We start from the raw sequence: 22,481 nt of genomic DNA, 5'->3' as shown, positions 1-22,481 counted from the left end.
ATTGCTTCCGTCCTTCCAAACTCGAACATTTCGCGGGTCCATTCGTGCACTCGTGCCATCACCGCCAGGACGCGTTGGTATTGGGCCTGTCTAGCAGAGCCGTGGGAATGTCTCGACGGGCCGTGGAAAGAGTGGGGCGGCGGAAAAGACTTTTCCCGATGATAAGGGAGTGCCACAAGGTACATCGTATTCTGTACTGATGAAGATCTCCCTATAACGACAGCCTTGCATCTCGCGAAGGCTCACTTCATTTACGTGAATCCACCACGACCTGCATCATTGTTTTCATCCAAATATTCCGAGATCTGCGACAAAACTGGTTCAATTGCTATAGTTACCCACCTGCAACCTCGATACAGCTAAGTGCTTGTGACTCCTCCATTTCCCCTTGCTCCTCTTGACCATACAGGTCATCCAATCTGCCCTCAAATGTATGGGAAATGACCCCATTTTTGTACCCATCGTCATCCCAGAGAGCATCATCGTAGGTCTCGTCATTATCTTGCATCCATTGCCGTGAAAGCCTGGGTGCAATGGTAGTCCCAGCCTCGTCATTGACGTTAGCAACGGGTGTTGCGTCAGCGGCTCGAGGCCAGATCTCCTTGACTGAGAGGCTGTATCCGTTGCTCAGGGCATGAGCCTTGATACCCTCGTCAGCCTCGGCAAAGGTGGCGTAGGTTGCCGGTGGTGGCGGCGGGCCGCAGGGCGCTCCAGCGCCAGCTATTAGCAGCTGCTCCTGCTGGGAGCCGGATATTGAAGAGGAGCAGTTGGGCACTGTCGGTGACGATGGCCGCAGAGCGCCCAGACCATCGGGGACCCCGGGGGGCGTCGGGGAAAGTGGTAGGGATCCGCTCCATCGATATACAGGCGAAAGCAGGTTTTTAAGGGCGCGCGGACGTAAAAATGGGGTTGAAAATAAGTTCATTGATTGATCATGGTGTATGTTCCAGCACAGCGTGTGGTTCAGTGCTGGGGAATTTGCTCCTCCTGGCCGCATGCAAAAGTACTCCAAAAGCGGGGTTTGTATACATTAAGGAAGAAGAAGAGATGTAGTTTAGTGTCCCTACAGCAGTCGACGTGACACGCACGCCCACTTTCCACGTCATGAGACATTCCCACGGCTCTGCTAGACAGGCCCGGTTGGGTATTTTATCAGCGACAAGCGCTCAAGGGAAATTTGCTGCAATCTTTCGTACCTAGGCACTCTATCATGAGTATCCTGCCTCTTTGTCACTAGTGTTTGTCCATTTGCAAGTCACGGCAACTTGAGAGATGGCGATGAATCGAGGTGTTCCGACTTGATGGTTGACAATTTGTTGGCTGGTCCTGCTGGTCCTATTGGTCCGCGGCGACAGAGTTGAACGCACCCAAGCAATTGCGCGCACCGCATCAACCGGGCGCAATCACAAATTGCCCGACTTTACCTTTGGGAAACGAGGCAAGAGCGGGCGTTTAACCTGCATAAGTCGAGGCCTGCCCACCACCCAATCATGGGCCCCAAACAGACCGCAAAAGCAAGTTGGGAGGTTAATCTCAACATCCCCCCGCTCCTCCCTTTCGCGTTCTGCTCGGAAGTCGAAACAAACGAAAGGCAACCTGGCGGCGACTTTCCTGGTGTAGGTTCAATTATGGATGACAACTGGAATCGGCCAACGATTACGAATATGCACTGATGCAGCATGCTTTGTCGTAATCGCAACAAACCCTCACCTGCCAAAATAACTACTGTTTAGAACCCCACAACTCAAGAACCAGCAACCAAGAAGAGAGCGTGGACCGACTCAGGTTCAGCTACTGCCCGAGGGCGGGCCAGCCTCTCAATAGCCGCTGTGATGCAACGCCGCTCTTCCCACTTGGGTCACGATCATGGCTCACTGCAGCGAGGCTCTAGACCAGGCAATCTGATTGGATCATTTTCCTACTTCTCTTCGCCCAAGCTGAGCTCAGAACCGGCAAGCCTGGAGTCAACGGTGCCGCACAGGGAAAAATGACCTGTTAAGTCATAGTATGGAAAATGCAGCTGAAAGCAGATCGTGGCGGTGCAAATGTGGACATTGTATAAAGTAAAATAAGTCCGGTCTTCAACCCTCTTGTTGTCATGTTCTGGCGTCGTTTTGTGACTTTTCGGCCTCAGAACTTCCCGCGTTGCTTTGGGCGCTGGCCACACTGACAAGTTCGGCAACCCCTGAGTCCCGCATCAGCAATGGGATTACGAGAACTACCGATCAGGATGGCGCCAGCACCGGGCAATGGCCGCATTTCTGTTTTCAGCAGCGAACCCACAGGCTAGTTCCTGTGCGTCCCGACCGACTCGTTTCAGTCCCCTCTCAAGAGATATTACGAAGCACCTACGAGATACTACGTCGGCCGTGGCCCCACAGTCCACTGACGCGTTCCGACCTAGTCCAGGTAGCTTGTCAGTGCCATCCTCATCACATAGTCCATCATGGCAATGACCTACCAACCTACCAACCGGTCAACACTCCCCGTTGCTGGCAGCCCAGCAGTGCCAAGCCGATGAGATGTCCTGACACCAATCGTGACTAGTCCTCGGTCAAGACGTCCCGTCCCAAGTCAGCATGACCCAGTACTCCTCCTGCTAGCCATCCGAAGGCATCCGCGACAGACCTTGGATAAGCAGGGGCTACTGCTACTTATCCCTTTCGCCGTGGAGCTCCAGCCAATGGAGTGGTCATCAATGTTCCCGTCGCGTTACGATCATAACGGGACCACCACGCTATCTTCCCCGGAGCCAACCCCCGATCAATCACAATCCGCGCACCATGTACCTTTTTGTTGAACTTGCGTCCAGTTTTGGGAAATGGACTTTGAAGCGGGGCAACCGAACCTGTCCGCTCCAGCAAGGTCCTCGACCTAGCAAGTTGTTGTCCATGCGGGGACATTGTCCTGTCGTCGCCGCGACACAACGAGCCCCGGTGGGCGGCCACATCACACTCATGGTCCATTCAGACCATTCATTATAAGAGCTTGCCACCGTGCTCCGCCACTTCTTCCCCAATTTCACAAACTATCAGACGATATCTGAGGAACACCGTGCAGATAACCAACGACAAACACTCTTGCCATGGCCCCTTCCTATCGTTCCCCTGCTTCTGCTCCCCCATTCGATTGCAATGACTTTCCGATGTACGCCGGCCTTGAAGGGGAGCCGCTTACTCCACCGCCACCATACGCGGCCCAGGACTTGCCGCTCACGGCTCCATATCTGAACCACAACCATCAGTGAGTCTTCCCGATGTTGGCCAAGCACGCTTCGATCTAAGAGACCGTTAGGCCTCGTGATCTCAGAGAGTGTGTCCACACCACGCGTTTGTGTGAGGAGCGCTATGCCCACCTCGAGGCTTTGGTGGCCAACCTAGAGCGCTGCCAATGCCGATGTGGACAAAGCACCTGGAGCAGGCTGACAAAGTCCTTCTTTGGCAGTCTCAGGACACAAGCGGCATCCCTCAAGTCACGAACCAGGTCTCAGAAGTCGACCCGGTCAGAGCCCAAGGCATCACGCATATCGCCTTACAAACGTCATTCTTCCGGACGCACAAGACATCCGACAACGCCCCCCAACGACGAGCCCACTGAACTCGACAGTTCTGCCTTCACCCCTGAGCTGAGCGGGACGTCGTTTCTGAGCCAAGAGACACAAGTTGGTGTTCGCTCGACTTCTTTTTCGGATCCCCAAGGGCTCGGGTATGCCCACGCTCGGCACGAGCTCGCCGATTCTAGCCCCCCAAGCGAGCCGCATCTGGCATTCGGTCGAAGTCAAACTCAACCTCCCAGCTTTGGTCGGCCTGTTGCTCTGGCCAGTGCACCGAATTTCCACATGATGGCGCAATATTCGGGTCAAGCCCCGACACCCCCCCGGACCAACCCAAGCCTGGCCACATCTACGGTGTCTCATCAGGGCAGCGGCTCCTTCGCCACGCCTCAAACCTCCATGTCGAGCGCCGCCTCTGCTTTGGGCCCAGACGGAATGAGTGCTATTAACACTGGCTTTCCGTCATTTTCAACAGAAACCACATCTTCGCCCCAGGAGTACGAGCCAGGCAATATGTCGTGGAACGCCTCCCAACCCACACCGCAGCACCCAGGTAACTACACAGCGGAACTCCCGGCAGAGATTCCTGATTCTGGGTTGGGAACGCCAGAGCGGGGCCAGCCACGAGCGTACGATCCGGTCGCGGAAATGGAGGACCTTGTGCCCGGGTCATTCATGAGCCCTGTGATATCCCTCCCACCCTCACAGCCCATGCCACCACGAGAGATGCCCGGGGACCCCCGCATGGAGCCGGCTGTCAGCGGTTGGGAATATTCGCCAACGATGACTACGGCAAGCCATCTTCCCATGATTCCGAACCCTTCATACGACCAATGCTACCGCCCTCGGGCTCCCGCCTCCCACTTTGGGCCACAACCGTTCATGCCCCAGGGCCGGGGAATTTTCGACTTGTACAGCGCCGACACAGGGAACATCCACAACTTTCTTACGCCTAATCGTTATTCGTACGGTCAAGTGGCACCAACCCCCGAGCAATTTGACACCCACCCAACACGCTCCCCCCAAACCCACAACGCCCCAGTACCACAACCGCCGTCGACCCCCATACGCCCTCACACCTACCCCCTCTATCAGCACCAGGTTCAACACTCTCAACACTCTCAACACCCCCAACACCCTCAGGACCACCCCCAAAACCACCCCCAGGACCACCCCCAAACCCAACAACAACACCCCCTCGATTCCGAACCCCCTCTCCACTGCCCCCACTGCGACTTCACCACCGTCGGGCCCCACCCAAACTACAAGATGGCCAAGCACGAGCGCACCAAAAAACACCGCGAGAACACGGGCCAGGCGCCGGGGCCCCAGTTCCCGTGTGCGTGGTGTACCACGTCGTTTACCGGGGGGGATAACCTGCGGGAGCATGTCAAGAAGAAGCATGCGGGGGTGGCGGACGGCGGGGGTGGTGGTGGTGGTGGTGGTGAGGGTGGGATGGGGGGTGGAGAAAGTGGTGAGGGTGGATGGCGGCGGCGGGGTGGTGGTGGTGGTGGTGGTGGTGGTGGGAGGGGGAAGAGGGGCGGCGGGAGGAGGCGGAAGACGCCGGGTGGGGGTGTGGGTGCGGGTGCGGATGGGGATGGGGGGCGGGGGGCTGGGCTTTGACTTTTCGTTGGGGTTGGGTAGGGGATTGGTGAGTGATGGAAACAGGGACGTTATGGGGTTGGTGTTCGGAGCTGACTGCAATGGGGAGATATAGGGGGCTCTTCTTCTGGTGGAGGTGTTCTGCTGGGCTTGGTTCTTGGGATACGCGTTCAAAAATTGTTGGTTGGGCAGCTGTGGACAAAAGTCACCACCTAATGATGATCTGGGTGTATCCAAGTGGATGATGATGATAGGAAGGCGCACTGCGCTTCCAGGCCTTTAGGCTTTCAGATAACTGATATTTGGGGTCTGTTTCAGTGTTCTCGAGTACCTAACTGTGCTTCAATACTATAATTCTTGACTGAAGAACAAGTTTCAACGCGGTCGCGGTTCCCCGCCTCTCGGGCCCTGGTAGTATTGATGAGAATGAGGTTTTTGAAACCGATGAGTCCGGCTTTGGAATCATCGCATTCCCAACAAGTTTGCCCACTCACCGGTTGCCCGCTCTTCCGTGCGTTCCTTGGCCGCATACCCGCTGATCCGTGTGCGATAACCCCTTCCCTCCCTGTTTGCAACCACTTCCCCTCGTCTCCCCGCCCCGTTCCGCCCGCTGCATTCCACCTGCGTGACCAGGATTGTCCTGGGAAGGTTCAAGCAAGGTTGGGCCGACCTTGGGCATCAACCTCGCCCACCTCGCGTCCACGGTTGGAGTGGTCCGACAATGTGCCCACCAACCGATCGAAGGCGTCGGCTTGGTTCAAGGGCATTTTGGACCTCCGGTACCTTGCATATGGTTCGCATATTGGACGCGCACCAGCCTGCGAACCATCCCAATTGCAAGCCACTGCATGTCTCGGTGATATGCAAGTGCCAGGTGGTCATGCCCGGCCGGTGTGGGATGGAAATGGATGGAAATGGATGCAAGTGGATGTTTTGGGATGGCTCATCGGTCTCGGGTGCATTTCCCAGGAAAAGCCAAGCCCGGGCACAGGGTATTTGCCGGGCTTTCTTCAGCTGGCTTGGGCTCGCGGGTCCCTGAATCATGCATGCAGTCGGAGGTTTCGAGGAACAAGAAGGAATCGCAATGCTCGCCAAAAAGAGAAAGGTCGCAAGGCCGCCAAATCCCAACAATTCCCCCACTCAGTCTGACTGTGCTCCCCAAACTACGTTGCCTTGTTACCTACCTACCTACGACATCCAAACATTGCATGCAGTTGAGAGTTGAAGGCCAAGCAAGGCGCCAAGCTCAAAGCCAAGATGCCAAGAGCGGCATGTTCCTGGCAACTCCCCGTCAAGCACATTGATTGGTTTAGCCATTCTTCATTGATCCTCATCGGGCAAGTCTCCCAAGTGAGCGCCGCGTCTTTGCTTCCCAAAATAAGTTCTTGGCAAAATCTCGTCGAGTTGGCCTCGACGCGCGGTGTCTGTTGTTGTTAAGCGCCGTGTGGACCGCGCTTCCACAACCGTCGCTTGTCGCACGAATCGATCCCTCGAGCCACCCACTCAAAACACTGCAGCGAGAAACCAGCGCGAAACATGGCACAATTGACCCACGGCCGGCGGTTGGTCAAACAGCGGGCCACAGTGCAACATAATCCGAACGGTTCTCAACGAATCGGTTCAGTAAACCAGGATGGAAACGCAACCGCGATGCGCCAGATTGAAGATTGAAGTTGCAAACATGGACCATCATGATCGGTTTCGAAACGCTCCCGAAGTGGGCGCATTTGGTGATGATAATGGTCAGTCTGGGTATTTAGCGATGACTTGTTCCCAGGAAATAGAATGTTTTTTTTTTTTTTCTTTCAAACCATCGCATTGTCTATTGTTGCCAACTCGGGGTTCCATTGTTTCCTTTGTGTCTCGTTTCCTATTCATTATTCCATCTCTTCGGTCACGGCGTTATCACGGCTCCTTTCTGTGCATTGTTGCTTTGTTGCTGGCCAACAACTTAAGAACAGCCCATCTTCACCATCAAAACACACCCCCGGTTTATTTTGGCAAATCATTCCGACAAAATGCCTATTCTCATCAGCTTGGCGAAAAAAGTACTTCAGCGTACGTCGTCCCCTTCGGCCTCTGGGGCCAGCAAGAGTTAGATCCCCCCTCTCCGCAAGCAAACCCTGGTGAGCTAGAACACTAACAAGTTAGCAGCTTCGGGCTTGTTGCGTTACGCACCTTATCTTCTGATCCTCCCGATCATTGTCTTTCACGGTATGTCCTGACCTCCTTCTTCCATCAACCTTACAACTTCTAACACCCCTACCAGCGTTGTCCCTGACGGGATGTGTTTCGACCTCCCCCGCGATCCCTAACATCTACGTCGTCGATCTACGATCCAACACCAACGTAACCGAAGACCTCCTCAAGGTCCGCATCGGCTACTACGGCATCTGCGGCATCGACGAAGACGGCACCCGCTGCCAATCCGCCAGCGGCCGCTCCGTAGAAACCCTCGCCTCCAGCCTCTTCCCCAACCTCAACCTCAACTCCACCTCCAACTCAACCAACAACAACCCCCACAAATCCGAAATCACCGACCTCGTCTCCCACCGGCCCTCGGACCTTCCAATGCCCGCACCTTCAATCTCAGTCCTCGCCGCCGGCCGCGGTTACTCTTTCGTCCTCAGGCGTGGGCAGCGCTGGTTCCTCCTTCCAGCGCGACGTTCGCCTCCAAGCGCGGCGAGCTACCCGGACCCGCACCCGCACCCGCGCCGCAGCAACCATCATCCGCCGCGTCACCTACGCCATGCTGTTCGGCTCCACGGGCCTGGTCTTCGCGGCGGCCCTCGCCACCAGCCCAGTCGAGCCGGCGCCCTGGAGTACGCGTCCGAGGGCATGAGCCATGCGTCCGTGCTGATCAAGAGCGGCACCACCCTGCAGGTGCTGCAGTGGACGACGTTTGGGTTCGAAGTGCTGTTTGCGTTGGCCGTGCCGTTTTTGGTGAGGTATAGGGGCGTCGCGGCGGTGGGATATAAGGAGGAGGCGTGAGGTGCGTCGTGCCGCCGGCGGAGGGGGGGGGGGCGCTTGGTTTTTGATTCGGCTGAGGCGCCGAGGCGTATGCCTGGCATAGCTCGTTGCAGTTCTCTACCAGACAGAGGATAATTTCTAGACCCTCCGACAAACTCCTTTTCCTTACAGGTTCTTGGGGGTTAATGTTTAAACCAATCATACTTCCTATCTTTATACTACTGTCGCCTAGCTTAATGAAACGAACCATCAAATCTACATAACGATGAATAAAAAATACGCCTGTTGTGTCTCATGTCCTCTAAAGACCGAGGAACCTCCATGCCTAGAGGATCAACTCGGGGCACAGGAGCTCTACCTCCCCCCCACCTCCCCCCCGAAGCATCCGTTCCGCCTCGTCTTGAGTCAGAGAGCGTCTGACCCACCCCCAAGTATGGTTCATAGCCGTAGAATTCGACATAACTTTTCAGGAACAATCGTAGCACTATACGTTCTCGATCGAACCCGAATTGGTGATGTTGCTGTTTTCAAGATTCCAAAAAACCAATGAGCAATCCCGGCCATCTTTTGGTTTCGTGCGGCTTCGAAAGCAGCGGTGGCCGATTTGGGGTCCCGAGAAGGTGCCAGGGCTTTTGCAGTTGCCTGAAGGTCGAGTAGATGTTCATTGTGCACCTCGTCGCAGGCAAGGCAGTCTCGGAAGGCAGCCATGAAGAATTCCATCAAGCACCAGGAGCGTGTTATATACTCGGAATCATTCAGGATTATGACCTTCATCTTCCCGACCAAACGGCTGAGTTCCCTAACCATTCTGGAAAAAAGCCATAGTTGGACTTCGTCCCTTGGGCGCTGCGGGAGAGCGCAGTAGTCGTAGAACAACAAAGAGGTTCTTCATCCCCAAGTCCCTTAACTTGATTCAGTTGCTCACCGTCAGAGTCCGGATGATCAGGGGTAATCCACCGGTGGGATATTATGAAGTAAAAATGTGATTCTTCTGCCGCAATGTCTTTGAGCTCCAGCTCGAAATTTGTACTCCTCCCTCTCAAGGTCCTGGCATCGTTTGAATTTGGACCACTCTCGGACCTTGCTGAGCTTCACGAATCGGTATGAGAAGAGGTCGAGAAGCTCCGACGCCGCGCCTGCCGCCGTTTCAGGTACACTAGCCGACTCATGACCAGGTCTATCCACCTGGGTGGTCGGGTGAAGAAGAATTAGCAGCTTTGTCTAAGAAAAATCATCAGCAGCACCCACCATGCTTGATCTGCCTACTGGAAGCTAATGAGTTTGCTGTACAACTTAATTATTTCTCATCATCTGACGGTCCTTTTTTCTGCTTTCGTTGCATTTTATGGCAACGTTAATGATAAGAGAGTATCATGCGTAGGTAGGTACCTAGGTATAATTATAAGCCTGCATGCCTGTGTCTGCAAGCGACAGCTTCCAGGTCGAGATGCACCTGGCCGCCACCTGCTCTTCAACCCCGACTTTCACTTTCTCAAAAACGCCTCCACCACCTCATTAAACCTCTCCGGATTCTCCCAAAACACAAAATGACTCCCCTTCTCGGCCTCGGTAAAAGTGTACGACTCTGCTCCAGGAATCTGCTGCGCAACCCACTCGACCCCCCTCGGCGGAAAGACACTGACCTCCCCGGCGAGCACCAAACTCTTGGCCGTGATCCTCGGCAGCACATCCCTCCAATCCGCAAACGCATGATCCACCAGCAGCGCCGCCGAATTCTCGTCGCTCATCTTCCTATTCTGCTCGAGCACCCACTGCAGGTCCGTCTCCGACACGGCGGGGGTGAACATGCCCCTCACGAGCGGTTCGAGCTGGGCCGACATGTCATTTGCCAGGCCAAAGAGTTCCAGGGGGGTAAAGATGGAGGATATCTCGGCGGCATACTCGTCGCTCCAGGCCGGGTTCTTGACCATGGCGGCGGGTTGGTCGACGAAGACGAACTTTGCGACGCGCTTGCGCGACGCGGGGTATTGGTCCCACCAAGCCCAGGCGACGGAGCAGCCCATCGAGTGGCCGGCGATGGCGACTTGGTGGAGGTTGAGGTGGGTGAGGAGGTCGTCGAGGTCCGCGGCGAAGCGGCTGATGCGGTAGCCGAAGTAAGACTCCTCGGACTCGCCGTGCCCGCGGAGGTCGAAGGTGGTGACGCGGAAGCCGGCGGCGGAGAAGTAGGCCGACTGTTTGCGCCATTCGATGGCCGCTTGGCGCCAGCCGGTGATGAAAAGGATAGGGGGGCCGGAGCGGGGGCCGGTCTGCGTGTAGGTGAGGCGGATGCCGTCCCTTGTGGTGAGGGTGGAGGGGGTCTCGGAAGGGGTGTGGGGGGGGCATGGCGAGGGCGGCGAGGGGGTGGAATACGCCGAGGAGGGAGTGAGAAACCTCATCGTAGAATGGAATGAAAGTTGACTGGAGTTAATAGATGTCTGGTGGGAATGGAGTTGGAAGTAAGCTACCTACATGTACCGATAAAGAGCAAAAGAGCGGGGGCGTTGCTGACTTTCTACTGTCACCCTGAATAATCCCTGTTGTTATGCCGCTTCTGATTGAGACGTAAGTGGACTAGTGCGCTGCAACAATAATGTGCTTGCAGCAGAAGTATTGGCTATTTGTCCTCGGGCCTCTCGAGTCGGGAAGAGACGGCAGTAGTTCGTAACTAGCTCGCATCGCGGGCGGACTGATTGGTTTGTTGCTCTCGGCTGCTTGATCCCGCACCCTGCAGGAACATGAAGGAGCCAACTTTACAAGGTACCTATGTCCGTGAGGTGTGACGCTATAGTTGGCTCTCGCCCAACATGTTACCGCAAAAGCATTGGGTAGGTACCTCCTTACCTTATTGTTCGAGGGGGGTTTCCGTGTACCTGTGCCAGTCAACAGTCGAAAGGTCTATAATGAGTGTAGGGGCAACATAGACAAAGAGTGGTGTTTTGATTTCCAACGGTAGCTCGTTCGCAACATCAGAGGGGCTGGAGGCTAGCCTTTGGATTCTCAAACCATCGAGAGCTATGCCATGGTTCCGCGCACAAGGTGGAAATGGGCGCCAGAATAGCAACCCAGGGGTAGCCCCATATAAAGTGGAATGGCTACCTTGTTACCTGTATAATTTTCAGACCGGAACCCAATCCCCATCCTAATAGAAAGAAGACCCCATTCACTGGTAAGTAATGGATTCCAGCCCAGCAACTCAAGTTCAAACCACCACCACAACAACATCACACTACCACCCTGCCAACAACCCTCGCCGTCTCCGGCGGCCCCAAACAACTCCCCGCCACCCTCCCCCCCCATATCCATCACCACCTTCTCCAATAATACCTCGGGCGAATTCACTTTTGCTGAGATGGATAAGTTAATACTGCAATACACAACTTATTATAACTCGTGATGATCATCCTCGCTCCCAGCAAAAGGCAGTGACCGCAGATCACTTCAGCAAGTAAAAGTGAACATGAGACCTACCCGGTTGCTCGGCTCGTTCGCGTGACTTGTGGGTATCACGGCTGGCTTTTCGGTGATTCGCCAGACGAGCTCACAGTCAAAACCATAACCGGAGTTTACACCGGCCTCGCTGATCCCGAGTTGCCATACCGGCGCCAGTTCCTCCTATTCTTGCTGGTCGCGGGTGGGCTTTTTGACGTTCTCACGCGGTCTCGGCTCCTTCAAGAAATCGCACCGGATTCCTGGGAGATGTGTATGGTGGGACCAGGGTTTTGGAAAGTTGCACAGAAAGGGAGACAGAACGACGCAAGGTAACCAGGGGGCTTGTTACTATAGTTGCATTTTCTTTTCTTTCTTTTTCTTTTTTCTTTTTCCGTCTCCTTTTTCTTTTTACACTTGACGTTTATCTAATAGGAGCAGGTGTGGGAGCCCAATAGAACATCCCACTAGCAAACGACCACCACCAGAGAAACGAAACTAGGGTCCTCCCTACCTAGGCAAACCGAAACTACACAGCCTGACCAAGACGGCCACGTGAAGTTCAACCCCTATCTGGGCTTCTTGTATCCGGCCTTTTGGCGCCAGTTTTGAAACGGTGGGCCCTCGGCACAGGGCCGGTGAAAACGGAGAAATGCGGAGCTAGATGCGGTGGTGGAAGCGTCTCGTAACAGCGGTGGGCCGAGGACTCAGGAGCGGTGGTGGTGGGAAAGAGGGGAAGGGGGAAACTAGACCAGGCTCAGTCCTGAAGCAAGGGGGCGCAGTGCTGTCGGCATGGAGGGCGTCAATAAACCAGAGGGATACGTCACTGTCATTACCATAATGGAAATTAAAGTAAATCATTTGGAGTTGAGAGCGGCCATGACTGAAATGGGATAACCACATACTAATCAAAAAGGATGGCACCTGGGGTTTCTCTTTACTTGGGCAATGGCAGCGGAGTATACATGTTATATGGGCTGATAAGACGTCATTGTCAGGCAAGAAGCACATGTCTATCTGCCACTCTCACCCTAACCTAGGACATCGGACTGAACTGCCCGTTGTGAACCTCCACGTCTGCAGGCAAGCCAACGGCCATTAAAGACGGAGGGAAACCGATCCACCGCCCTCTCCCTAATTGGAAGGGAACTCGAACAGACCCAAACCCTGGGTCCTCCCTTACTTGGGCAATATTCTGACTGCTTCGATTGCCTATCCAGCGTGTCACATTAGTCTCGATTGCAGGAATAAAGGCCAAGATTATGGGTCTCGTTTAATGAATTATCACTCACGCCATCATCCGAGTTCGTAACATAGCACCCATCGGTGGTCCAAGTCTCAATGTAGTTGTTGCAGCGCCAATCGGAGAAGACATCCACCTTCATCTCGTCCTCATCAATGCCGGCCACGAAAGCCGAGTGAGCCGGGCCGACCTTCATTCACCAGAGCTCTTGGCCCGCCTGCCCAGCAACCGCACCGGCGTCCTCGAGGTTCGTGTCAACCGAGTCGTCTTCCTTGGGGCAACCCTTGCTGTAGAGATCTACGCGCCTGGGGAATGGTCAGGATCCGTACTCCTTCCCAACGTAACGAGTCAAGTGTAACTCACCAGGTAGCCCTGCCAACACGGAAAAGTCCGGCGGCCATAACAGTAAAGGGGAGCATGAAACGCATTTTTGTATGGGAGAGGCAGCGACTTTAGAAAGGCTGTGGGTTAGGAGAGCTGAGACGAGAAGAAGGGCGGTGCGAAATGGGCAGGTATTGGACGCATGGAGTACTTGTAGCCGTTTATCTTGTGACAAAAACTGTGTTCAACAGAATTAATCACGCTCGGTCCTGCATTCCTGTCTGGTCCTTGGTTTGAGGCTTTTTGCTCTCCGTCTTCGGCAGCATTGTATTTCCCAATGTTGCTTAGAATTCATATTAAAGGGCGAAGAAAATCAAGATCCCGAGTCATGAAAAAACTGTTGGTACATCTCCCAAACGGATCGCTCTCAATATCTGTCGATACAAGACGCAAGGGGTAATCGCCGAAGGGCCGTGACCCACCCCTGAAAGCTGTTGGTACCAACTCCGCAGGTCCCCCGAGTAAATCTCAATCTCAACAGCGTTGATACACCCGCACCTTTCGCAGAAGGTTCCTGTCGTGGTTTAAGATCACCGACGGAGTCCGCCGGGTTCGCTTCGAGAGGACTGATACACCATGCTCTTGCTTAAAACGGTAGGTGAAGGCCGTGATATTCAACTTTGTCGCTGGCCTGATTTGAGAGATTTAATTCTATGGGCATCGAATGGAGTGTTTTATTGGCGAACGTGCTCGGAGGTTGGACCCGTGTCTGGCGAGAATTGCATCACGGAATCTCTGTACTAACACTGGTACTCAGCTCCTTGGCGAGGGCTGGTATTGGCGTCAGGACAGCGGCGTAGGAAGATGGCAATGTCATATTTAGTGCAGGAAACAAAAGTTTACTCTGCGTATTGTTGGTACGCTTTGTTAGTGTCATGCTCGGGAGTTGGGAGTCCATGTCACCCCCTTTTGCGGAGTCTTGCGATGTCGGCGCCACGGTCCACGGCCGTCACCCGTCAAGGTGTTTGAGACAGGCCGTGGAGGAGGTTTTTGAGGTCAATCACTTCTTCAAATTATTTATAAAGGGGCTGCCCTCGAAAGCTGGCTCAATGTATCATCTTCTCTGAGCATAGCCATCGACGCTGCACCTTTGAGCCCTTCACAGCTAGGTATTCACCAACCAACATGCGGAGCTTTCAGCTTGTGGCCTGGGTCATGAGCCTTGCCCTCCCCCTTGCAAAGGCCAACGTTTACAAAATGTGCAAAGACGACCACTGCGATGACTGCCTGGTTGGCATCACCAATGCCGGCACGGGGTACCCCGACCGTGTCACATATTACTCGGAAACGGTCTTCTACAACTCAGACTTCCCAGGCTCAGAGGGAGGGTAAGACTTTTATTTATCCTTCCAACGAACAACTCAGGCTGATAACTAGATTCCCCTCAGAGGTTGGAGACCTTACATCGAGATCCCCGAGCTTGACGAGACCTGCCAGCTCATCATCAGATCCCCAGCCCACACCGACATGCCGGGATGCGGATACCCGATCGCCAGTTTTTCCAGTCCTGTGTGCGCCGTTGTGAACCTCGAGAAGACATTCATGGTCCAGTTTTGCTGCGGCCTCGGCGACTGCTCTTCCGCCGGGGCTTCGAAGCTGCGTCGGTCAGCTAAATTCGGCGGCACATATGGCTGGAACGAGCGCCTTAACACCGCAGCAGCCAGCGGTGGCATGTACAGCATTGTGCTGCGAGACGCCAACGGCACCGAAATCAAGCCGGCTCAGGCTGGGCCACCCCCGGACAGCCTTTCCACGCACCGCTCAGCTCCTCCCCAGATCGACACTGCCCTTGCCGTTGTGTCCACGAGGCACCTCCATCCCAGGAGCAGCTGCAGCGAAAACTCATGGACGGCCGATGACGGCTACTCCGAGTACACCCGCCCTGCCAACAACACGCAGATCGTCAAGATCTCGGTTGCCGGCCCGGCGGACCAGCAGATCTCGACCACCCGGTCGCAGTCGTTCACCACCACCATGAACCTGGGCTTCGCAGATGTGCTCTTCTCTAGATTTCTCGTTCGTGATAGCCTGAGAGCCTCGGAGACTATCGAGTCGTCCACGGTTCATGTTTCTTTACCCGGGGCGACGCGCGGCGCGCTCACCGCGTTATATTTGCCCGAGAAGATAAGCACACGCAGCAAGAAGTGGTTTATTTTTTTTGAGGATAGAAACTGTGAGCTAACTGTGATGAACGTCTCGGGGTAGGGAGGGGGCCAATGTGACGGCAAAGAAAGTCAGCGGTGAGATTTGCACACCCAAGATCAGAAAGGCGGGGGATGGCAGCTTTTCCCTGGGCGGCATCTACTCCCTCATCATCAACTCTTAAACCGTGTGCATGAATCCCTCACCGCGTCCATTTGCTCATCGTGGAAATCAGCTTGGAGGCCATATTAGGGGGTCCTACGAGGTCATCCACTTGACTCCATGTCTTCTATTCGAGAATGCCCAGTTAATTAGAATTTTTACCTTAGTTATACAGTCCTCGTACTGATCCGAATACAAGTAACCAACTACCCCCATAAAATACAAGCAACTCTTCCCCGTTTTGCCTTCACTGGTTCTTCTGTACATAATCTGCTGTCGCAATACGCATCCGCTTTCCTACCCACAAAATAGGGATGATCAAAAGTGCAAAGAAGCCCATGAGCCCCGTAAAGCCCCAAAACGGCACCAGAAACCCTTGCCTCTGAATCCACTGCGCGACGAAAAACGTCCACGCAAACGGAATCGCGCCGCGGAGGATACAAATTATGACGAAACAGTCGCTGGCGAGCTGATCGTAGGAGTCAATAAGCTAGGTAGGTAAGAGAGACCAAGTTAGCCACAGCATTCCCAAGGACGACAGACAGCAAGCAAGCAACCGACAGCACTCACATAACTAAACCAAATCGACGGCACCTGCGCCAACGCAAACGCCACCAATGCAATACCCAAACTCCCAGCCCCAGCCACATATACCTACCCGGCGCGTGGGCACACCCCCCAAACACCGCCAGCCCGCACGTCCCCACCACCAGCGCCGGCAGCATAATCCACACCCTAGCCTCCGGCTCCGCATACCCCGTATCGGCATTCCTTCTCGCCCCCGCCTTCAACTGCCGGTCCGCCACCAGCGCGGTATACATGCCCCCCAACACGATCCCCACCAGCGCGCCCACAAACAACAACCCGGCGTGCTCGCCCCAGCGGTACGGCGGCGCCGCGAGGAGTTGGGGCCCCACGGTGGAGATCACCGCCGCGCAGCCGACCAGGCCGCCGTACTGGAACATGACGATCCAGGTGGCGGGCAGGCGCAGGGTCGTCCAGGGCTTGAGGAAGTGGTGGGCGACGTGGCCGCGGTAGGGGCTGAATCTGAGGGAGCGGCGGAAGGTGTAGGGTGCGTAGCGCGGTGGGGGCAGGGGGACGATGGTGTGGAGTTGTTGGGGGTTGGTGTGGATGGGGGCGTAGATGGTGTTGGTTAGGTCGAAGTGGGGGACGCGGGCGCGGGTGGGGCGGAGGGGTGGTCTTTTTGTTCTTGTGCGCGGGCGGAGGCGTTGAAGGGGTGGTTCGCGGTGGCGGTGGAGGTGGGTGGGGAGAAGGGGCTCGGTGTTGCGGTCGTACATGGTCTCGGGGACTAGGAGGGCGAGGGTGAGGCAGGATATTGCGGCTAGGCCGCTGGCGAGCCAGAATTGTTTCACCCATCCGAACTTGGCTGCAACGTATCCGCCGGTGATGCCGCCGATGACGGAGCCGCTGGCGAGGGATGCGCTGTAGAATGCCTGTTGGGAGGAGTGTGAGTGTCTGCTGTCAGTCATGGGCAGGTTCTGGGGCTACACACCATCCAGCCTCCTCTCTCGTGGACAAAGAAGAGGTCGCCGACCACGGCTGCGGAGACGGTCTCGGAGGCAGAACTCCCCAGTCCCTGGAGCAACCTCATGATCATGGTCGTCTTGTACCCGGTGAACATCATGCCGATACCGCAAGAGCTCCCGAGAACCGTGACCGACAGGTTCAAGACGAGGCGACGCCCGTAGATGTTGGACAAGGGCACCCAGAAGATGTTGCCGAGCCCGACGGCTAGGACGTTGAACTGCCATGTTTGTTAGAGTACAACAACATCAATTTGTCATCAATGTCAATGTAACTTACTGAGACGAGCTGGATCAGATCCTGCATCGGCCTCTGATCGTGGGGGAACACGTGGTTCCAGAGGGGCAGAGCTGGCGCGAGTGAGGAGGAGATGTAGTTGGCAACGAAGACGTAGTATGCCACCGAAAGCATACACGTAACCTTCCTCCAGCGCGACCAGTTCAAGGGGTCCGCAGGGTCAGCCGTGGGAGTTGGGACCTTCACGACGCTGTCACCCTGCTTTCCGGCTAATTTTTCGGAATCATGCTCTAGAATAAATGTTAGTATTGGCGAACACCGGCCTACTTTGTCATGGGACTTGAAACAAGCAACGGCGAGGCTAGGTGGCTGCAAGGATGGTAGGTAGCACGGCCGACTGAGATGCACCAGAGTCCGAGACGCGCTTCCCGCCGTCAATTAATGGCTGCAGCCAGGTAACGGCTGCAAATCCATCTACTCATCACTTGATGAACTCTTACAATAGGAGAATGCATTGCATGAAACGACTCTACTCCGAGGATGTGGCGGTGATGTTGGAAGGGTAGACCTTTGGCAGTACGCGACGACTCGTTCGACGCGTTTGTGCTGGGAGTTGGCCACAGGCAAGACATTTCCGCGAGAATACATGCAATCAAGGATACGAAAGAGACCCTTACCAATTAGTATAACTGTTCCAGGCGGAATGGCTTTCTTGACGGCGTTGGCCGGCAGACTAAATGCGTGTTTCCAGCCCGACATTGTGATATGATGATGGATGAACAATGTGGAAGGCGGCATTTTGATGACGGCTGAGATCATAAACCACGGGCTTGGGAGGTCAAGAGTCACAAACTTATTTGGAAAGACGTGCCTGAAAAGCGTGACCCGACTGCGCATCACGAGACAGTGAGGCTGAGACGCGAGACATCGTGCATCTGTGTGTCACGACGCTCACATTCGGGTCCGGCGTGCAGTAGAGAGAGCCTGCAGATATCTGAGACATTATGATAAGGTATTGGGTCAGTGATCGACCGTCCACGAGGCAAGACGAAGGCAACCATGGTGAGAGCCTCTAATAATCTGCTCCATCCGCAGCCCGCCCCTTCCTTCAAGCCGATACCCAACCATCCCTACTCCAAAAGAGCGGGTACTCTACGCCTTAAAGAAAGGAACGGCTGCAACGAAATAAGCCGTTCAGGTTTGTGAACCGAAGAGAGAGGGCGAGGTCGTTGCTGTGTGCTAACCCTTTTCGGCTCGTGGATATCCGCCTTGCACCCCCAATCGAAGGCCTTGGGTTGCAGTTACCGCCGTCAATACGCAAAGAGAGACACCCAACCCGGATCTACACCGTTAATGCACTATGTTTCTTAATGCAACCAACCGAATCGGTCGGAGTTATACGTCGAACCTCGGCCCTTGCAGTGACATTACCCCAAGCCTTGTGACAAGTCGCAGGATTGAGCATTGTGTGAGAAACGATAAGTATGAGTTGAGACCGACGCTTTCTATACACTAACTCCTAGTTTCCAAAGTGAGACCGAGAAACAACTCGCCCCCCGAACTCTCTCGCCACGCAGGGTATCTCCTCCAGCAGCCCATGGTATTCGTGCAGCCCCCGTCCCCCTTCCCCCCTATGTCTATGTCCCTGCCCACCCCCACCGTCTAATCATGGTAACATGAAAAAAGAAACAAACGAAAACAAACCCGACCTCATGTCCCTCCTCATTAACACCACCCCCTTCCCTGTCGACACTCAATTCGAACCCCTCTCTAACCACCACCACCACCACCACCCACCAACCACACCTACGCCGCCGCCCCCGCCCGTCTTCAACGTCTGCGTATTCCAGCCTCTTGAAATTGCTGGAACAAGCTTCACGCAAAATGCAATACCGACCGACGGCCAGCGCGATGGGCCAGTGCCGTCTTAATGCCGGCCATGTAGGCGACCAGGACGCCCGGGACGACGTCGGCGGGGAACACCTCGCGCAGCTGCGTGGCACCCGTGCCCAGGACCATGAGCGGGTTGACCGAGGGCGCCGACGACGCGAGCTCCTGCACCATGCGGTTGACAAAGGCGGATTGGGCGGCCGAGACCAGGAAGGCGCCGCCGACGGTTTGGAAGACTGTGGTTGGTTAGTGGGGGTTTCGATGGGGAAAGGTGGGAGGGTTGCTTACAGAGGATGATGGCTGTCACAGACGAGATGTCCTCGGGTGCGGCTGTGGCTTGGCCGATGACGATGGGCACCTGGAAGGCCAATCCCCAGCCGAAACCGCCTAGGATCTGGTAGCCGATCCACTTGCCGGACTCGGTGCCGATGTCGAGCGTGTAGAGCAAACCGGCCGCAATGGTCGCGAGGATGGCGCCGAACACGGCGACCGGGGCGGCGAGGCCTGTGGCCGAAATGCCGACGCCAGAGATGATGGTTGCCACGGTGACGGATAGAATCAGCGGCAGGTTGCGCACGCCTGATTCAGTCGGGCTCGAGTTATCGATGCTTTGAAAGTAGATGGGCAGGTAGTAGATGACGATGAAATAGGCGCTCGCGAAGAGGAAGGCGAAGATGGACGATACTCAGACTTGACGGGAGGCGAAGAGACGCGGGACGACCATGGACCGCTCGCCATTGTAGTATTCCCAGATGCCGAAGACGATGAAAATCAAGACGAAGCCGACGATCAGGCCGATGACGGTCGCATCGTTCCACGCCTTCGTCTGGCCGCCGTACTGGAGAGCCAGGATATACGCGATCACGCCGCCCATGACGAGCGCCGTGCCGAGCGGGTCCATTTGGAGAAGCTTCTCCTTGAGTGGCGCATCCACAGGCTTAGCGCCCTTCGGGGCCGAGAAGAAAAAAAGGATGATAAGGCCAGAGAGACCGCCGATAGGAAGGTTGATGTAGAAACACCAGCGCCAGGTAACATGGTCAGCAAACGCGCCACCGATCAGGGGCCCGACGACGGCCGCAATACCGTAGGCCGTACCGACGATACCAGTGAAGATGGGGCGTTTCTTGGGAGGGGCCGTGAAGGCGATGATGGTGTAAGCCCCAGAACCAATGCCAGCCGCGCCGACACCAGCAATAGCGCGTCCGACGATCAGAGCTGTTGAGTTGGGGGCAACGCCGCAGATAAGACTACCGACTTCAAAGATGAAGATGGAAATCAAGAAACTGATCTTCAGCGGGAAGTACTTGAAAATCTTGCCCCAGGTCGACTGGAAGCCGCCGACGGTCATGAAGAAGGCCGATCCGTACCACGCGACATCTTCCAGGCCCTTAAACTCGTCGGTAATTCTGGGGATCGCAGTCGCCACAATGGTCTGCGTTGTGTCAGCTCTCTGCGATCAAGGGGCACAATATGGCAGATAGAAAACATACCATATCAAGGGAGACTAGGAACACGCTGAGCACTAAGGCAACGACGATGAATGTGAAAGCCACTCCAGTGGGGTACTCGATCTCCTCCTCCTCCTCGGCGGGCTTCTCCTTGACAGCCCCCGCCTCCGGGTCCTTCATTTCGTTTTCGAGCGTCGCCGGCGATGCAGCCCGGGTCCTATCAGTTTCATCGCCAGGAGTCGGCGATGCAGCGCGTGCCGTTTTAGCTTCGTCCCCGGGAGAAGGTGACGGGGCTCGGGTCGTATCAGTTTCGTTTCCGGGAGCGGGCGAAGGGGCCCGAGGTTTGTCGGCGTCTCCTGCGAGGGTTGCCTCGGAGGACGCTGGTCCTGCTGTGGTCGGCGATGGCATGGTTGAGGCGGGGTGAGGGGCCTGTACTCCAATGGCACTAGGGTTGTGGTTTCGAGAAGGTGACAAGGGTGGAATGAAACGACCTTTTCCTTCCTTGTCTCTCTTTTGCCAGCTAGCGGGTTGGGACGAGCGTTGTTGGTTGAAACGACGGAAAGGAGCATGGAAGGGCAGGTGGCAGTTCTTATGCAGTTTCGATCTCGCAGCCTATTACCATCTGAATCGAGGCGCAGAGAGGAGATTTCGACCGGACCCAATGATGTGCCGGGCATGAAGACTGCTGAGCTAAGCATGGGAAGGAGCCTGGGAGCCATGACGCACCTGCCGCATCTGTGCGTGCTGCGCTGGTGTCATCATCCCTCTCGTTCATGACACGCCCATGGTAAAGAAATGTTACCGAAACGGTATGTATTTCTCAGCCCTGCTACTAGCTCCAGAGCCCTCGGCGACTTTCTGAGATCCCGTTATGGCGTCCAAGCAAGATCCATGCCGGAGCCATTCGACACTTGGTCGGGGTGCCATGTCGCCGGGCGCCCTTTCTTCGGTGCTTTCCCCATAATTTGACGTTATCCCAATCCAATCAAGACGTCAGGGTGGCCACGCGGGACCGAAGGTTATCGAAACTCGGAAATCTCCTTTGTCGTCCCGAGGTCGTCGACAGGGATGTTACGCCGCGCCGGCCTGCTGGGACGACGGTTGCAGCCGCACCAGCCCCAAACAAGCCAAATAAGCTCAAGGCAGAAGTACCAAAATTGACTGGGTCGGTTATTCAGCGTCGCGACGCTACACACAAATTGCACCCCAGAAAAGTCTCCGTTTAACTCCGTGCCCGCCCATGAAATTGTCAGCCGTGGCTGACTACCTTCCCTCCACAACAACCATCTTCACGGTACGCTTGTCTCCGATAAACTCCGCCCCAAGTCCGCGATACGCGCACATTACAGGAGGAGCCAGACCATCCATTGGCTTGGCCGCACGATGAGACTGAGATTTTAGCGTCCAAAGTCACCGCAAAAATCCATCTGGTGAATGAAGGACCTGTGTCCGAGAACTCGCACCCCTGATGCGGTATGCTGACGGTAACCAGCCAATCGGTATGCACGAAGTACATACCTTGACCCAGTGTTGCCATGTGCTTCCCAGATGAGATGATGCGTCCCACTGAACAAGGGGGTGGTGATGGATTCTGCCTCGCTTGAACGTTCAAAGTTCTACTAAGCATCATTCACCAAGCCCATGCAATCTCGTGGTGCTGGGGTCTGTGGAGCATCGCAGCGGGCAGTTCTACTCGGCACTCCCTGTTCGTCCCAAGCTCCTACGGATGATATCCGACTGCGGCAGCACCTCTCCACGCCAAGGGGATGGGATGAAAATTGAAGCCCCAGTGCACAGTCAGCACTTGCTTAAGACCATCCCAAGGGGACCGCCCCGTTGGTCCTTTTCCGGGGGAGAAGCCATCTCGCGTCTCACAGGAGCG

General features: G+C 55.5%; 7 protein-coding genes across 7 annotated transcripts; 3 read left to right on the top strand and 4 right to left on the bottom strand.

The window, feature by feature from the left end:
- Nucleotides 1-251: 251 nt before the first annotated feature.
- CHGG_07618 (uncharacterized protein) lies at nt 252-925 on the bottom strand (the record flags this gene model as incomplete). Its single annotated transcript, XM_001225273.1, has 2 exons — nt 252-271; nt 343-925. 2 exons carry the CDS (start codon nt 923-925, stop codon nt 252-254), a joined length of 603 nt encoding a protein of 200 aa, XP_001225274.1.
- Nucleotides 926-3,085: 2,160 nt separating this feature from the next.
- Nucleotides 3,086-5,176, top strand: CHGG_07617 (uncharacterized protein; the record flags this gene model as incomplete). The annotated part of the gene is made up of 2 exons (XM_001225272.1): nt 3,086-3,243; nt 3,310-5,176. The coding sequence occupies 2 exons, from the start codon at nt 3,086-3,088 to the stop codon at nt 5,174-5,176; spliced, it is 2,025 nt and encodes a 674-aa protein (XP_001225273.1).
- Nucleotides 5,177-7,173: 1,997 nt separating this feature from the next.
- Nucleotides 7,174-8,146, top strand: CHGG_07616 (uncharacterized protein; the record flags this gene model as incomplete). The annotated part of the gene is made up of 3 exons (XM_001225271.1): nt 7,174-7,213; nt 7,310-7,369; nt 7,425-8,146. The coding sequence occupies 3 exons, from the start codon at nt 7,174-7,176 to the stop codon at nt 8,144-8,146; spliced, it is 822 nt and encodes a 273-aa protein (XP_001225272.1).
- A 1,463-nt stretch (nt 8,147-9,609) lies between these two features.
- CHGG_07615 (uncharacterized protein) lies at nt 9,610-10,521 on the bottom strand (the record flags this gene model as incomplete). Its single annotated transcript, XM_001225270.1, has 1 exon — nt 9,610-10,521. The coding sequence occupies one exon, from the start codon at nt 10,519-10,521 to the stop codon at nt 9,610-9,612; it is 912 nt and encodes a 303-aa protein (XP_001225271.1).
- Nucleotides 10,522-14,300: 3,779 nt separating this feature from the next.
- CHGG_07614 (uncharacterized protein) lies at nt 14,301-15,380 on the top strand (the record flags this gene model as incomplete). The annotated part of the gene is made up of 2 exons (XM_001225269.1): nt 14,301-14,503; nt 14,564-15,380. The coding sequence occupies 2 exons, from the start codon at nt 14,301-14,303 to the stop codon at nt 15,378-15,380; spliced, it is 1,020 nt and encodes a 339-aa protein (XP_001225270.1).
- Nucleotides 15,381-15,923: 543 nt separating this feature from the next.
- Nucleotides 15,924-18,020, bottom strand: CHGG_07613 (uncharacterized protein; the record flags this gene model as incomplete). The annotated part of the gene is made up of 5 exons (XM_001225268.1): nt 15,924-15,940; nt 16,138-16,933; nt 16,993-17,244; nt 17,304-17,551; nt 17,939-18,020. The coding sequence occupies 5 exons, from the start codon at nt 18,018-18,020 to the stop codon at nt 15,924-15,926; spliced, it is 1,395 nt and encodes a 464-aa protein (XP_001225269.1).
- Nucleotides 18,021-19,136: 1,116 nt separating this feature from the next.
- CHGG_07612 (uncharacterized protein) lies at nt 19,137-21,007 on the bottom strand (the record flags this gene model as incomplete). Its single annotated transcript, XM_001225267.1, has 4 exons — nt 19,137-19,387; nt 19,440-19,759; nt 19,880-20,601; nt 20,657-21,007. 4 exons carry the CDS (start codon nt 21,005-21,007, stop codon nt 19,137-19,139), a joined length of 1,644 nt encoding a protein of 547 aa, XP_001225268.1.
- Between the last annotated feature and the right edge of the window lie 1,474 nt (nt 21,008-22,481).

The sequence above is a fragment of the Chaetomium globosum genome, genomic scaffold (genome assembly GCF_000143365.1).
Source record: "Chaetomium globosum CBS 148.51 scaffold_5 genomic scaffold, whole genome shotgun sequence".
NCBI lineage: Eukaryota > Fungi > Ascomycota > Sordariomycetes > Sordariales > Chaetomiaceae > Chaetomium > Chaetomium globosum.
The sequence above is the reverse complement of the archived record's forward strand: the minus strand, read 5'-3'. Positions and strand labels throughout refer to the sequence as shown.